Source organism: Schistocerca serialis, chromosome 1 (genome assembly GCF_023864345.2).
Source record: "Schistocerca serialis cubense isolate TAMUIC-IGC-003099 chromosome 1, iqSchSeri2.2, whole genome shotgun sequence".
In the NCBI taxonomy this organism is placed as follows: domain Eukaryota; kingdom Metazoa; phylum Arthropoda; class Insecta; order Orthoptera; family Acrididae; genus Schistocerca; species Schistocerca serialis.
The window spans coordinates 1,167,121,994-1,167,139,781 of NC_064638.1; the positions used below are offsets into that span (position 1 = coordinate 1,167,121,994).

The 17,788-nt window shown below is 39.7% G+C and overlaps 1 protein-coding gene across 3 annotated transcripts in view; it reads left to right on the plus strand.

Annotated features, from left to right (window-relative positions):
* LOC126418448 (uncharacterized) overlaps window positions 1-17,788 on the plus strand; it is a 106,985-nt gene that overhangs the window by 25,572 nt on the left and 63,625 nt on the right. For all 3 annotated transcript variants that reach the window (XM_050085223.1, XM_050085216.1, XM_050085230.1), the window contains exons 4-5: window positions 4,285-4,392; window positions 5,581-5,714. In XM_050085223.1, the coding sequence (XP_049941180.1) occupies window positions 4,285-4,392; window positions 5,581-5,714 (242 nt within the window). The remainder of the gene's footprint in view (window positions 1-4,284; window positions 4,393-5,580; window positions 5,715-17,788) is intronic.

The window sequence follows — 17,788 nt, forward strand, 5'->3', positions numbered from 1 at the left end:
AAATTTTGTTTGAAATGAAGCAAAACAGGCTAAGAAACATTGGAATGATGGAAAATTTGTTCGGTAGTGACTGATCCATTCATTGAAACATTTTTGTATCATATGCTGTATTTTGTGATGGTACAAAGGAGAATTAAGGAATTACATGAGCACAGAACCAGGAACATGTCAGCTGCCTCAAAAAATCTCAGAATGCTTGCATCTGGCAGAAATAAAGGCTCAAGATTCATTAGGCAACTTTCAAGGATACCAAAAAACGTTTTTCGGCAAATATTTGCCAAAGACTTAGGCAAATGAAAGTTGTCTGTGCAGTTGTGTTAAGAATCAAAAGTGCTTGTGTCAAGACTTGCTGATTTCAATGTGAACTGTTTACAAAGCAACATAGCATAATGTTGTGTAACATAAGGAATTAAAATCCTAAGTATGTTTGCATAGAGTGCCTGTTATGTTAACATCAGAAGGTCAAATATCTTAATCTGATTATTATCTAGGAGTCCTCAGTAGTGTGTGGGCAAGAATTCACCAGATGTGACCTGAATATTTGTAGCAATATACTTGATACTTCCTCCACAACTGTGCCTTAGCTTGAAACTTCCAGAATGAGATTTTCACTCTGCAGCGGAGTGTGCGCTGATATGAAACTTCCTGGCAGATTAAAACTGTGTGCCGGACTGAGACTCGAACTCGGGACCTTTGCCTTTCGCGGGCAAATGCTCTACCAACTGAGCTATCCAAGCACTCTGGATGCCAAGCATTCTGGATGCCTTAGCTTAATTATCATGCCCAATGTTTGCTAAATGAGGGTGCTGCTGACTCTTGATTGTTCCCAAAAGTAAAACTGATGATGGTGAAATACCACAATCTAAGATGTGGAAAGGAAAATGTGGTTACACAAAATGGGTACATTAACTGTTTGCAAAACTAAATTGAGTCCTGTGAAATTATCAAATTATTAATATCTTGTATTTCTTATGAACACAGTATTAACTGATCCAGAAAGATTGTGTGATCTGACTTACAATGCACTGAGTGCATTAATGATTTAATGAGCAGCAACAATCAAATGCTTATGTTTTAATTTGTACCAAAATTAAAATATCTGCTGTATGTTGCTGTCTTAAAACAGTGACATGCCCTGGTGTCCACACTTGTTTTGAGGTACCATTAATTCCACAACAAAAGCATTGAAAGAAAAGACAGTCTCATTTAAGAATCAAAAATTATATACCTGTGATATTTGGTGAATTAGGCTGTTTAAACAAACTACTGTTAATGATTTGTGACCCTCCCCACAGTTTCCTTCTGTCAGTAACTCTCTCTTCTTCCTTCCCAACTGTATAGCAGCTCTCTGTCCCATTTCAGCTTATTGATTAAATCTGTCATGAATTTTCATGTCAATATACACTACTGTAGAGGAAAAAGTTCACTTTGCTAACGACCCATATGTTTTAAGAGGAGAAAATTCTAAAATATTTGAAATCAGTTGGTATTAAAGCAACTGGAAACCTGTGAAGAGAATCTGCAGCAGAATTATCATTAACATAATACTGAAGACAACTGCTACTATTCAATAAGCAAGCATGTGTCTCAAAAAACTTCTGCAGCAGTTGAACCACAGCAGCTGTGTCATTGAACTAACTGTTGTAATTGTTAACTGCCCCAAAAGCATCACACAGGCAGTCCTCCCCAGTCAAGGGATTAACATAATCTTGTTTCCTTTTTATATGTGAAGTGTAAAAGACAAATATATGAGCTCATACTATGGGGCAGATCTGCTTATCTACTGGTGAGATAGGAGTTACAGTTGGTACATTTTTTGCAGATGATGCTGTTGTATGTAGGAAAGTTACAATACCAGAAAATTGTAGTGAAATGCAGGAAGGCATGCCAAGGAATGACACTTGCTGCAGGAAGTAAATGTAACATAATACACATAAATATATAGAAAAGCCTATTATATTTCAGTGACACTATTGGTTATCAATCACTGGAACAATAAAATCTGTAAACTATCGTACAGTAACTGTCTGTAGTGACCTAAAGTGGGATGACTCCATAAAATTAGTTCTAGGAAATGCAAACACCAGTTTGGGATCCATTGAATGAACCCTAAGAAATCCAGAAGAGAGGAATGAGGATTATTACTGGGAGCAAACCCAGAGACTCCTGCAAACCTATCTTCAGAAAGTTGGAAATCCTTACACTGCCTTGCCTATACATTCTCGAGACTTAAAATTTTTCAGGAACCACATAGTGCCAACCGACTCCAGAGTTGTAAAAAATAATGAAATACATAAACACAACACCAGGAAAAACTCAAATCTGCATGTTTTATGTACAAACACTCAACTGTGTAGAAAGGGAGCTTTCCACATGGGCCTCCAACTGTTCAACAATCTTCCCACTTGTATTAAGTCTATCAAAGACAACGTAAAATTTAGCAAAGCCGTGAAGTCATATTTGTTGTGTCACTGTTTTTACTCTGTAAATGAATACTTAGAACAGTAATCTTGCTATCTGTGTTAAATTGAAAACAATGAGCAATATAATACATTATGATACTATATGTTAACAGTGTTAACTGATATTTTCCGACATTTGCAACACACTGTGTACCATCAGATCACATGGAATAAATAAATAAAAGTCATCCAAGAATGAAGCAACTTGGAAAACCCGAATTTGACTGAGTTTTTAGCATTACTTACCAACCTCGAACACTTCTAGAGGAGAGAGAGAACATACAGAGGGAAAAAAAGAGTTTCATCACAGTTTCATTTGGTAAGTGTGTGTGTGTGTGTGTGTGTGTGTGTGTGTGTGTGTGTGTGTGTGTGTGTGTGCAGGAAATGCCCATCCAACATCTTTCATAGACACCACAAGCAAGACAATATGCATCACAGCAGTGTTTACTGTTAAAACTCCAAAAGTGTGTGGTCCAAGAAGTTGATATTAGTTACTCTCTGATTCATCTTGCAAAATTGCTGTAATGGGAAAATCACAGAAATAGAGCTCATGCACAGTGCCAGGTCATTCATTATTCCTGCACACCATTTGCAAATGGGAAAGAAAAGGGTAGATAGGAATGAGAATACTACCCAAAGTACTGTCTACTACACACCTTAAGATGGTTTCTGGAGTACAGACATAGATGTAAAAGTCTGGGATACTTATTGGGGGGAGGAAATAGATATTAAACATCAATCTTTTCGACCATTAAAGGGGAAGCACATATTTTGTCTGTTGGAAGAAAAATGTGGAAGGTAATTAGAAAAGCATATAGGACAAGCTCACTGGTGCAACATCCCTATTCTTTATCCCATGTGCCTCCTTTGTAATAGCCGGCAGCCATCCTTCCCTCGGTCTCTGTCTTTCCCTCCTGTGACAAATCTCCTCTCACCCAATTATTTCCCCTTATTTCTTTGCCGCCCCCCCCCCCCTTTTTTAGATTTGTGCATGGTTATTTCTAAATTCAAGCCCTTGAAGACAAGTGCTGAGGAGAACTCATGTCTGCAATTTTGGAAATTGATTACTTGTAATGTATTGTGGGTGTTGGCCTGTCTCTGTTGACCAGTGGTCCCGGTTCCACCCTGAACAACCCCATTTCATCCAACTTTTGTCTCTTCGTCAAACAAAGAATCTACAGGTCTCAGAGGGTAATAATAGTTTATGTTCAAATATATATCATTATCATTTCCTATAATCTAGGTTTCTCTATTTGCATTTGGTTTTTAATATGGTAGTGGGAATACCTTGGATAGAACTGAAATAGTAGTTTGAAGTTGTGAAAGGTATTAAGCAGCAGCTTTACTCTCCCCCCTCCCACCCCACCCCCCACCCTCTCCCACCGCACTCCTCTCCACCCTCACCCACCGCACTCCCCTCCACCCTCACCCACCGCACTCCCCTCCCCCTCTCCTACCCTACTCCCCCCGCACTCCCCTCCCCCCCTCCTACCCTACTCCCCCCTCCCTCTCCCCCGGCCCCCTCCCTCCTCCGTCCCCCCTCCATCTCCCCCTACCCCTCCCTCTCCCATCACCCCCCTCCCTCTCCCCCGTCCCTCCCCCTCTCCTTCACCACTCCATCCTCTGTTGTTACATGCCTATCTGCTACTCAGTGCCTCTTTTTATATGTTGATTATATGTTTTCTTTCAATAGTTGTCTTCCATCATATTGTTCATGTTCTAAATTTGTGGGACTGTATACTTCATGCATGTTCACATTATATTTATTGCAATACAAATTAAAAGAATCTTACTATTTAATCTTTTCATAAAAACTTTGTAGGAGGCACAGAGAGCAGCCAAATTACAGAATCAGCAGCGTAAATCGGGAGATCAGAAAGAGGAAAGTAAAAGCAAGGCTGACAAGCCACCTAAGATTTCCAGAGACAAGGTAGGAATCCTGTTTTGTTGTTCTGTTGTGTCATAAATGAGAAAGTTATTATGAAATTGCTTATAAAACTTTAGAAACCCTGCTGTTATCTTGTCAGAGCTTGTTTTGGATAAATAATAGTTTGACTGTAAGAACCCTTATTCTGCATATGATGATTTTATCTTGTAATTAGTTATTTGTACATTCTATTTGTGCTCAAAGCACTGCAATAAAAATAATTTCCTTTCAAGAATGTGCATGTGTTCTGCATCTGAATGGAGTCAAAACAATGAAAGGTCATTTAATATTGCAGACCTTACTCATATTAGAATATGTATGCCAAGTCACATTCAGAGTTGTGAGGATAATGTGGTTTTCCAATGTGTTAACAGAAGCTGTAACCTCTTCTCAGGTGCATGTTACCACCAGAATTAAATATTCCAATGATAATAGATAAACGTTAGTGAGAGGAGGGGAATTCAGAGTTGGGGGGTTCCAATGTTCGCTGTAAGGTCATGAGTAAACGCATGATCTGTGTTCATTTTTCATATGTTCGGTGTGCACTCGGGCGTGCACGTGCACACGCAGGCACACGATCGGAAACTCGTTGAGCAATATTTTTTCAGAAATCCATAAAGAAGGCATTATCATAAAGAGCAGATACCACTAATTACTTTGGTTACATGGGACCTGCTGTGTGGATGTTTCTGATCAATGTGTAATAGCAGCCACTTTCATAATAGCTCTTCAACTGTCCAAGAAAAGCCACCTGAAGAGGTCTCGAGAGTAAAAGTGGAGATACTGTAAGCGAGGGTTCTGGAAGTACAACATAGTCATCAAATCATCCTGTAGAGACAGCAAAGACAAGATTAGACTAACTACACAGTGCCCACTGAATCATTTAAGCAATCACTGTTCTCATGCTTAGTTTGTGAATGGTATAGGAAGAAGTCCTCATAAGTGATACAATGGGAAGTACCCCTCTGCCATTCAATTCATGTAGTTCACAGAGTGTAGATGTAGATATTAATTTGTCACATTCTATCAGTATTTAATCGTAATAAGATTGAGAAATATTTGTAATTAGATATTTGATTGTATTATAGATGTTAGTAACATTTCGTTTATGGAATGAAATACAGCTAGAGTTTTAAGAATGTTGTAGTTAACAATTTTTCTTCTTCTCATCTTTTGCATATCGCATTCCAGCAACAAGCACCAGCCAAGAGCAGTACCGCGAGTCCTGTTTCGAAAGTAGCGCAAGGGCTTGTAGATGTTCAGCACAAAGTGAAGCTGTTCAACCATTTATATCTACGTCAGAAAGAAGCCATCTCTGCAGCTGTGTAAGCATTTCATTCCTTAGTTTAATACAAACCGTACAAGAAGTTTTTGTTATATATAGACTTGGCTGTGAAAGGTTCCAAGTTAGAATTCCAGTACATAAGAATTCTTTTTGAATTACGATAAAAGATATCTGTAAAAGCGAATGAAAGCTCTTTTGTATTGATCAGATATAAATATGGTGTACAGATTTTCTTCTAAAAGTCTTCATATTGGCTTTAAAAAAAAAGGCAACTGACTAAATTCAGGTCCATGAAACATCTGCATTTACATGAGAACAGCTGTATTTATATAAACATCTATACTGCGCAGCTCACCTTGAAGTCTGTCGTAGAGGGTACATAGTATTACAGTATTGTCTCCCACTCTTTCCTATTTCGTCTACAGGTGGCGAGTTGAAAAAAGACTGTGGGCTCATCTCAGTGTAAGCTCAGGTTTCTCTGGTGTTACCATCATGATTATTATGAGAGATCTATTTGGGAAGAAGTAATGTTTCTTGACTCACTCCAGAACCTATGCTGAACCATGCAGCTCTTCTGTATTAATTAATCCAATTTGTTGTGGCTTCCAAATTGATATATAATGCTCAAAATTTGATTGAACTTGGGTTTTCCTTCATGGATCTTTTCGGAGCGTTCCCCACAATCGGATTTCTGTAGATATTGCCAGCACATATTTCTAAAATTTTAGGTGTAGGAACATATCTTTTCAACCAGGCCCCCCCCCCCCCCTTTTCCCTTACGTGTCTGTGGAGGGGGGTCAAGGGAGCACTAAGTTCAAAATTCTCACATATTTCTGGAAATTACTGTGTCTGATTTTACTCAGCCGCATGCAAGGGGTAACACAATGTCTCTAGTAAACACTACATTGTTTGATTGGCAAGACTGCTGATTGTTTGATTGCCAAGACTGCTGACAGTAAATTATATAATTTTCTTGTCATGGCAGCTGTTTCGCCATTATTTTACTGTCTTGGGAAATGTGAATTTTACAGAGCATTGCGGAAATAGAGCACCCATTCTTTTCTCTGTCGCTTCCTTGTACAGTCCTTAGTGAGCTACCAAAATGGACAGATCCAACATCTAGCACGGTATAAACGTGGCCGCATTTTACATTCCCCACAACCATCCTCAGTGCCCACAAGAGCAGCCCTTTAGCTTACGTAAATTATGATCTCAACAGTAAGTTTGCATTTGACTGATCAAAGGTTGCTGAGACTACATTCAGTTTTACACGGTAGAGTGATTGTAGTAGAGTATGAAAGATATGGTCTTGTTATACTGTAGGTTTAATCACCTATACTTCATCTGCAAGCGCAAATACAGAAGAAATAGAAATTTCTGCACTTGATGAGAGGGATAAAAAGTTGAATAAAGAATGAAAAGGTGTCTAGACATTCTTAAACTATATGATTCATAAACTATTGGGTACAACCCTGCGCAGCATCCAGCCATAGATTTAAGAGTTCCATAATCCATTTGCCATGTCTACACCATCACATGCGAAACATGGGAGACAAATACTAGTTTGGTTAAGTCGTAGGCAGTGAAGGGCTGGTTCTATCAACCAATTTGATGGGTGTTTTCGCAGGTTTCATTCATCCATGTTCGTATTAATAATATACAAAGATATATGTTGGATACAGTAATGAAATATGCTTACTTTCGAGGTACAGCAGTAATCTGCCTTACAAAAGATTCACTGGATAACTAGCAAATGTTTAAGATAGAATGAGCTGTGTGTACTTCATGTCAAATTTATTTCTTGGGGCACAACATGTTCTCAAACTCAACTAATCAATTGTATAAAACATGGAACTTTTGGAATCTTGCCCCCGCTTGGATAAATTTCTGTGGATACGTGTGACATGGCAAAGGAAAGGGAGACTTGAGTAGAAAATGTGGGTGCAGAAGGTTAGCGAAGCGGGGGCGTGCAAATAAAGACAGACAGCTGCCACCACCCTTCACAGAGGAATGGGGTACTTAAAACTCAAGTACATAGGGCGCGCACTATCTCTGACACAGAGAGTCTACCCTAGGAATTGGAACATCGGAGAACTGTATTTCGAAAAAATGGGTACTCAGAGTGGCAGATTCAACGTGCTCTCCGCCCAACCACTACAGCACAACCTGTGGATATGGATGAAATCACGAGGCAGGAGATCGGCACTGCGTTCATTCCATACGCAGGCGCACTCTCTGGGAAAATCGCCCGCATTTTGAAGAAACACTGGGTCAGAACTGTGTTTTGTCCTCCGAATAAAACTCGTGCACTGGTGGGGAGCGCCAAAGATGACCTCGGTTTGAGGAAGGCCAGCATGTACCAGATTCCGTGTCAGTGTGGCAAGTCGTATATTGGTCAGATGATGCGTACCGTCGAGGATCGATGCCGTGAACACCAGAGGCACACTCGACTGATGTATCCGAGCAAGTCGGCGGTCGCTGAACATTGTTTGTCGGAAAATCACGTTATGGAGTATGAATGCACGAGGATTCTGGTACAGACGTCGAGATACTGGGACAGCGTTGTTAGAGAGACCATCGAAATTCGCACCAATGACGACCTCATAAACTGTGACTGTGGCTATAATCTTAGCAAGGCTTGGGAAACAGTGATTGGGTTAATCAAGAGTAAATCGAGCAAACGTATAGTTGTGATGACCACGGCGGACAGAGCCATCACTCCGACGTCATCTGAGATGCCGTCGCAATCTGTTCCACCATGCGACCATGGCGCGGGGCGCGGACAGCGATTGCCGTGGAGGGTTTCATTTGCAGTTGCTCATAGTTTGTAGTACAGCCGACGTTTTCACTTCAAGGTGCTCTCTTAGAGTTGTTCATTATCACAAGAATTAGGTCATCAACATATGCGATTACTCCTTCTGTGCAATCATACCCTTCCTTTAATGTTTGGAGTGGTTCAGTAGTTATGTTCCAGAAAATGGACCTATAAATCGACCCCTGTGGGCACCCCTTAGGGATCTTTTCGGTAACTTCATCATTCCTTGCTCGCCACTCATTGACCCTATTTCTGCAATAGTCAAGAAGACTGTGGTGTGGAGCTGCCGGGAGTTGCAGGTCTTGAAGGTGTGCAGACTTCACGTGCCACCGTAAGTTGTCGAACACTTCTGCTATTGTGTTATAGCCAGATTCACAAACAGTGGTTGTTCGAACAGGTCAAAGCCCATATGAGGAATCCAGTGTTGCCATTTCTAAGTGACGGTTGTAGTATGCACATACACATGCTTTGTGCTTGAAGAAAATGAGTATCCCACAAATTACGTCTCTTGGTAGCTTATGTAGAATTTGTTATTTACCCATCACCATCAGCAATGAGAAATTGTAGCAAATGTGAGAAATTGTAGCAAATGAAATAAAAATGTACTAAATAACTCACTACAGTCGTATTTATTGCTCGCATTGGCTAAGATATTTACAGTAGAGCGTGCAGAACACTACTGAATGCTCATTGGCTTCAGAGAATGTGACATAGGTGCACAGAACAAGCATAAACTTGACTGTCTTGTTTGTGGTGCCAATTATAGTAATACTACATTATATTTATTTTCTCTTCCGTTTACTGTTTGGATAGCCTGATTTATTGTGCCATCTTTCGACTTTTTGCGTCTTATTACGAACTGATTTAAACTAAGGCCCATGAGTGCCCTGTGCACATGAAAGTGATCGCAAAGGAGAACGTTAATCATTCTACCTATTTAATTTACGATATCTGATGAATAAATGAGAAACACACTTGGTCAGAAAATGCTTCCTGCACTCATGAACATAAATACAAGCTGTCCGTAACCAACTTTGACTGAGGAAAACTGCGTTCTAATGCCAAGCCTCAGCAGCCGCCTTAGCTCTTCCTTTGGCGGCGCTGATCACCATTTTCACATCCACATGGTGCCTGCTTCTTTCTATCTGCACAGCATGATCTTAATCCACCTACATGATGCCGTGCACTTTTATAAATTTAACTGTGGAGTCAAAATTCCTGTTACTAGTATCAAGCAAGATGCAGAGTGTGATTTCCTGAAAGAGTTGTGTGTTTGATAGTTTCGTATGAATTTGGAGAAGTTCTGTTTCACTTGATTCGCCTGGTTGATAAGTGTGTTGGTTTTCATGTGGAGGAATTCCGTTTAACTTACTCCTCCTAACATGCATGTTGACTAGTTTTTCTAATGTCTTTAGAAGAATGAAGGACAGGTTGGTTGGTTTCACTTTCTTAGCCTTGGTATGATTGATTCTTCTTGGCTTTAGAATGAATACAACCTTCACTGCCTTCCAAGCATTGGGAATGACCCATGCAACTAAACTAGCTCTACACCGTCTTCATAGGAATCCAGTTAATCCTTCTCCTGCTTGTTGCAGTGGAGCCAGAAAGATACCATCTGGACCTGGAGGCTTGAATGTTTGAAATGTTCCCATCACACACAGGATTTTATTGAAATCCACACATTCCTTGGCATTGATCACCTGTAAATGAGTACTGTGTAAGGGCTGAATTTTGGTTTGAAACATCTGCAAGTGTGCATTGGGTGAGTGAGTCTTGAGGAGGTCTTTGAGTATCTCAAGTGCTAACCTAGTATAATCACCATCCTTCATCATTAGTGTGTCTCCTGAATTTGTTCGCAACCTAATCAGGATTTTTTTGAGTCGGACTCTGGCAGCTGTACTTTTTAACTCTTCACAAAATGTCTTCTAGGATGATTGTTGTGCTTGCTTAACAGCAAGATTGGATTGAAGAAGGCTTCTCAACATTTTGTTCATTGTCCTTTCCTTCTTGCAATGGTAAACAGTCTTCTTACTAGCTTTCTTCGCAAATCCAGATTTTTGTCCCACCAAGATACATTCCCGTGAGTGCTCTGCTTGGTGATTGGGCAGTTTTTTTTAAATATGATGTCATGCATCCGCCATTTCCTCCAAGTCTACTGGATTTCTTATCAAAATTTTAACTTAAGATGGATGAAAGTTTAGGCAGACATTTCAGACTTTGTAATGTTTCAGTCTATGAACTCTCAAAGTGAAACAAAACCGTGCATTCATAATATAAACTGTAGGACTTAAAAAGCATGTCGATTGGATAATTATTTCTTTTTTTTCACAATATAAAGTTTTATTGTATTTAAAGTTCAAGAATTACAACTACATGTTTTTCGAGATAAGGAGGATACCTCTACTTGCATATTCTTGACTGTTCGATGTAAATGTTAAGAGTGAAGCAAGTGTTCTGTTCCTCACAGTAAGCCTTATAAGTAATGTTGGGTGGTCCTCAGCATACTTTAGAGGACATGTTCATGCTGCAGCCTCGCTGGTGCACATCGCTGGTACACCTGGCTGACTGCAATAAACGAACCCAATGCCCATTGGCTGGCCACAGGCACATTTAACCTGCAGCTTAATTGCTCACATGAATAAACTTAAATCCAGTTCCTTCGATTCGTGACACACCCAGTTTGTACGACTATGGTTCTTAGATCAGGGCCTGTCTTACTCGAAAGTGACTCATCGTGGCAGTTGCCCCATTACTGTGCTGCAATTTTATCTGCAACATTCCAGCAACACTTTAGGTCTTACTCTTGCGTTGCTTTCAGGGATTTCTCTCAGACTTTATCACAAGGGATTGACCATCAGTTCCAACCTTACAGTTAATGATCCTCCAGTCCTCTGTCAAGGCTGTGCTTTCTCTAATGGTGTTTCTGGAGAACATCCTTAAATAGTTTTGGTACCCAGATTGATATTTTAGCGGTCTTCAATAGTCCCGCTGCTGTCCTGAGCAGCAACTTCGCCTCTTCCCACGGAGGTATTGTGGGCACCAAATCAATAATCCCCTTTTAGCATATTTCTTTTTTGTCATTCCCGATGCTTCAGTCACTGCTTTATTGTACCGTATTTACTTGAATCTAAGCCGCACCTGAAAAATGAGACTCGAAATGAAGGGAAAAAAAACTCCTGAATCTAAGCCGCACCTGACATTTGAGACTCGAAATTCAAGGGGATAGAAAAGATTTAGACCGCACCTCCAAATCGAAACAAAGTTGGTCCATTGTAACATGAGACACAATTTAGGTCGAATGGATGAAGATACAGCTACAGTAGCTTGGTTCGAGTCGTAAGTTTAGCAGTTAAGCTTTACCAGGTAGCCGTTGCTATGTCAGGCGCTCCATCCGTATTTATACGGGTACCCTTCCTTTTTCACGAGCTTCGTCTGGTTTGAATGGTTTGCTTATTTTGCTTTGATCTGATAAGTGCCGTTCTCTTTCTTATAGGTGTTTATGTCACTCTAAGCTGAAAATGCATTATTGTACTGTGTCATGCATTGTTTGTCGCATTCTGATAATGAGTGTTCACGACATGTCGCCGCTCGTGGCATGGCTTGCTTTTGACTGCACTACCGCCGCTTACAATAAAGAAAGAGAGGAATTGCCTCATTAGCGAAACTATGGCAGGCGACTGTTTTTTGTTGTTACTTACACTGCTGCTTTCTTTGATAATGATCAACAAGAACCAAATAATAGACTGTGTGTGATAGAAGATGTTCTGAACAAGAGTTTTTCTCCATTTGAAAATCTTTGCAGACGCCTCTTGTATCACGACATGACATATCTCACTTGTTATAGTTTATTAGGCAGACAGGATTTAACAGAGATAGCAGTAAATACGAAAGTATACATGGCACAATTTTTACATTCGTCTTATTCTTATGGTGATACTGCATGTGATTCACGATTCATATAATTTCCTATTAGCAACCATCTCTTGCCACATGTAGGAAAAAGTTCAGAACGTAGAGTTGGCCATATTGACATACATCCCAAACAGTCTTGCCAGTCGGATTTTCATAGTAGACTTTTAGTGATGACTTCAAATCCAGAGTGTGTTGTTGTTGTTTTCAGTTCGTAGACTCGTTTGGTGCAGCTCTCCATGCTTTTCTATCCTGTGCAATAAAATAATTTAAACGCTGAAGTTTAAAACAAAATTTTATTAGGTTTGTAATACATCTTATATGAAATGTTTAAAATATCAGTCATGATTCTGAATCACTGTCACTCAATTCTTTGTTGCTCATTTCTTCGTACAGAGCTTCTTCCTGCGTGCCATCTAGTGCATTGGATATCAAATATTTTTTAAATGCTTGTTGCACGGTCTGATTTGGAACACACTTCCATGCATCGTAAATCCTTTGGCACACTTGGGACAAACTTGCGCACTCTACACGTCCTGTTGTTGTCAGTTGTATGTCGCTTTTTGAAAGCTAGTCTATGTAAATGCGTTTAACCTTGTCCTTAAATGGTTTATTCAAACAGACATCAAGTTGTTGCAGAATTCCTGATCCTGCCTGGAATTACTGCCAAGTCCGTTTTGCTTTCCCTAATTTTTGTTGTATACATGGAAGAATCCTGGAGATACTAGAAGGTATCAGATAGATTATATAATGGTAAGACAGAGTAGGAACCAGGTTTTAAATTGTAAGACATTTCCAGGGGCAGATGTGGACTCTGACTACAATCTATTGGTTATGAACTGTAGATTAAAACTGAAGAAACTGCAAAAAGGTGGGAATTTAAGGAGACGGGACCTGGATAAACTGACTAAACCAGAGGTTGTACAGAGTTTCAGGGAGAGCATAAGGGAACAATTGACAGGACTGGGGGAAAGAAGTACAGTAGAAGAAGAATGGGGAGCTCTGAGGGATGAAGTAGTGAAGGCAGCAGAGGATCAAGTAGGTAAAAAGACGAGGGCTAGTAGAACTCCTTGGGTAACAGGAGAAATATTGAATTTAATTGATGAAAGGAGAAAATATAAAAATGTAGTAAATGAAGCAGGCAAAAAGGAATACAAACGTCTCAAAAATGAGATCGACAGGAAGTGCAAAATGGCTAAGCAGGGATGGCTAGAGGACAAATGTAAGGATGTAGAGCTTATCTCACTAGGGGAAAGATAGATACTGCCTACAGGAAAATTAAAGAGACCTTTGGAGAAAAGAGAACCACTTGTATGAATATCAAGAGCTCAGATGGAAACCCAGTTCTAAGCAAAGAAGGGAAAGCAGAGAGGTGGAAGGAGTATATAGAGGGTCTATACAAGGCGATGTACTTGAGGACAATATTATGGAAATGGAAGAGGGTGTAGATCCCCGGGAGTAGACAACATTCCATTAGAACTACTGATGGCCTTGGGAGAGCCAGTCCTGACAAAACTCTACCATCTGGTGAGCAAGATGTATGAGACAGGCGAAATACCCTCAGACTTCAAGAAGAATATAATAATTCCAATCCCAAAGAAAGCAGGTGTTGACAGAAGTGAAAATTACCGAACTATCAGTTTAATAAGTCACAGCTGCAAAATACTAACGCGAATTCTTTACAGACGAATGGAAAAACTGGTAGAAGCCGACCTCGGGGAAGATCAGTTTGGATTCCATAGAAATATTGGAACACGTGAGGCAATACTGACCTTGCAACTTATCTTAGAAGAAAAATTAAGGAAAGGCAAACCTACGTTTCTAACATTTGTAGACTTGGAGAAAGCTTTTGACAATGTTGACTGGAATACTCTCTTTCAAATTCTAAAGGTGGCAGGGGTAAAATACAGGGAGCGAAAAGCTATTTACAATTTGTACAGAAACCAGATGGCAGTTATAAGAGTCGAGGGGCATGAAAGGGAAGCAGTGGTTGGGAGGGGAGTAAGACAGGGTTGTAGGCTCTCCCCGATGTTATTCAACCTGTATATTGAGCAAGCAGTAAAGGAAACAAAAGAAAAAATTCGGAGTAGGTATTAAAATCCATGGAGAGGAAATAAAAACTTTCTTTCTTTTGGTGTCAACCATATAATTTGTCAAAATACACGGGAGTTTGGTCAGCATGTCCCATCTGACCAAGAAGGTATTGCTTTTCTGCACGCCGCCTAATTATAAAGCGCTGAAATTCCACATGTTTTTCTTCATAATTTTTTGGCAGCTTCTGTGCAACTGAAGTTCGCCTCCGAAGTGAAAAATCCCAGTGCTTCATAAACGATCAATCCAGCTCTGAGTAGCTTTAAAAATTTTGATTTTTTGCTCTTTAGCAATTTCATGTACCTTAATTTTTAAAATTTTGATGTTCACAGGCAGGAATTCCTGATGCTGTCCCTTAACAAATTCATTTAAAATCACTTCTAGTGCATGATATCGTCCACACTTTGGCCCACTAAATGCTTTCCTGCTACTTGAACATTGAAGTATTTGTCTCTCTGCAGTCGCCATCGCCTGGCATTGCTCTCGTCAACCGCGTATTGCAGAACTGCAGCATGATTAGAACTTTGTTCCGCAAAAGAAATAACTCTCTTCTTGAATTTGGCACTATAATGAAAGCGCTTCGTTATGGTCCACTAACACCAACAAGCACTTCACAAAATTCCACGAAGCAATAGGTGCCGCTACGTGAAATCTTAATGAGCCCCAGCGTATCAACTCGTGCAACAATCCTAAATCCTTCTGCATTGTTGGTATTTTTGTGTAAAGAAATTTATTTTTGTTGCTACGAATATTTGAAAGGCTGCTACATTTCAAGATGAACAATACGGAATTTCTGTTTATTTCATTGGATAATGTATGAAAATGCAGTGGTCGAAACTCGGGGCAGAGAAAAAAGCTTGTCTTCTACCTTTTTAATTTATTTGCTGACTCAGAGGTTTTGACGCCAGTATTTATCTTTGTGCCTGCAAAGCATGCCTGTGTAGAACTACATATATTCGACGGCAGCAGTTAGTTGTGGCGGCACGTACCAACATTTTTCAGAACTTCCACTTACTTTGCACTAGATTCTAAGCCGCAGGCGGTTTTTTGGATTACAAAAACTGGAAAAAAGTGCAGCTTAGTTTCAAGTAAATACGGTAATTACTTTAATAGTATTCTTCTCTCCATTAATATTGTATTGAATCAAACGACATTTCTCATTTAGTCTCTATTGATAATATAGTTTGATACTATATTCTTGAAGTAAATGCATTGTATAAGTTCTTGCGTCCAGCTATATGTTTACAGATGGTTTCTTTCATGTCTGAAAAAGTTGCATAACTTCTTACAAAAAGTGATCTGATGATACACCAAAGCTTCTGTAGGCCGTTTTGTCTTTTATTCTTACCCATGTCTTTTAATTTGAAAGAGTATAGCCTATTATTGAAGCTATACCTGATCTGCCCACATAAAGTTATGGATGTCACATTGTTTAAAAATGGGTTTTATTATTCTTAGTTCATTATAAATTGCTAACTCTGTTCGCTTCTTTCCATTATTATTCAGTGTATTTTCACCCTCTGTAACTATATTCTCAATAAGTCTCTTACCAACTCTGGCATAAGTCTCCCATGTTAAGTATATAATCATTTTTCCTGCAGTGTTCTGTAACGGGTCATAAAATCCCTTAGCACTTTGAGTTCTTTCTTCTTCTGGTGTTTTTTTTTTTTCCAGTCGTCAGTCTTCTGACTGGTTGGATGTCCCCCACCCCCATTCCTTTTCTGTACCAAACTCTTCATCTCAGAGTAGCACTTGAAACCTGCAGCCTCATATTTGCTGGATGTATTCCAATCTCTGCCTTCCTCTACAGCTCCCTCTAGTAGCATGGAAGTTATTCCCTGATGTCTTAATTGATGTTGTACCATCCTGTGCCTTCGTCTTATCAGTATTTTCCATACGTGCCTTTCCTCTCCGATTTCTGTGCAAAACCTCCTCATTCCATACCTTACCAGCCCACCTAATTTTCAATATTCTTCTGTAGTACCACATCTCGAGTGCTTTCGGGAGGACGATGGTTCAAACACATGGCTGTCCATCTGATTTAGGTTATTCGTGTTTTCCTAAATTGCTTCAGGCAAATGCCGGTGTGGTTCCTTCCCTAAACACATGGGACTAATGACCTTGCTGTTTGGTCCCATCCCCCAAATCAGCCAGCTCAAGTGCTTTGATTCTCTTCTGTTCCCATTTTCCGACAGGCTACGTCTCACTGCCAAACAATGCTGTACTCCATTCTCAGAAGTTTCTTCCTCAAATTAAGACCTATATTTGATACTAGTAGACTTCTCTTAGCCAGAAATGCCTTTTTGCCAGTGCTAGTGTACATTTAATGTCGTCCTTGCTCCATCCGTCACAGTTATTTTGCTACCTAGATAGCAGAAATCCTTAACTTCATCTACTTTGTTATCACCAATCCTAGTGTTAAACTTCTCGCTGTTCTCATTTCTCCTACTTCTCATGACTTTTTTTTCGATTTATTCTCAATCCATATTCTGTACTCATTACACTGGTTATTCTATTCAGCAAATCCTGTATTTCCTTTCACCGAGGATAGCAGTGTTATCAGAGAATCTTATCATTGACATTTTTTCACCTTGAATTTTAATCCCAATCTGGAACATTTCTTTAATTTCCATCATTGTTTCTTCAATGCACAGATTGAACAATAGCAGTGAAAGATTACATACCTGTCTTACACCCATTTTAATCTGCGCACTTCATTCTTGGTCTTTCACTCTCATTATTCCTTCTTGGTTCTCGTACATTTTGTATATTACCTGTCTCTCTCTGTTGCTTACCCGTATATTCCCCAGAATTTCTAACACCTTGTATCATTTGACAGTGTCAAAAGCTGTCTCTAGGTTGACAAAGCTTGTGAACATGTCTTGATTTTTCTTTAGTCTTGCTTCCATTATAAAGTGCAACGTCAGACTTGTCTCTCTGGTGCCTTTACCTTTCCTGATCGTCATCCAACACATCCTCAATTTTCTTCTCCATTCGTCTGTATATTATTCTTGTCAGCAACTTGGGTGCATGAGCTAAGTTGATTGTGCAATAATTCTCACACTTGTCAGTTCTTGCAGTCTTTGGAATTGTGTGGATGATATTTTTCCTAAAATCAGATGGTATGTTGCCAGACTCATTTTTCCTAAAATCAGATGGTGTGTTGCCAGACTCATACATTCTACACACCAACATGAATAGCCGTTTCATTGCCACTTTCCCCAGTGATTTTAGAAATTCTGATGGAATATTATCTATCCCTTCTGTCTTATTTGATCTTAAGTCCTCCAAAGTTACCT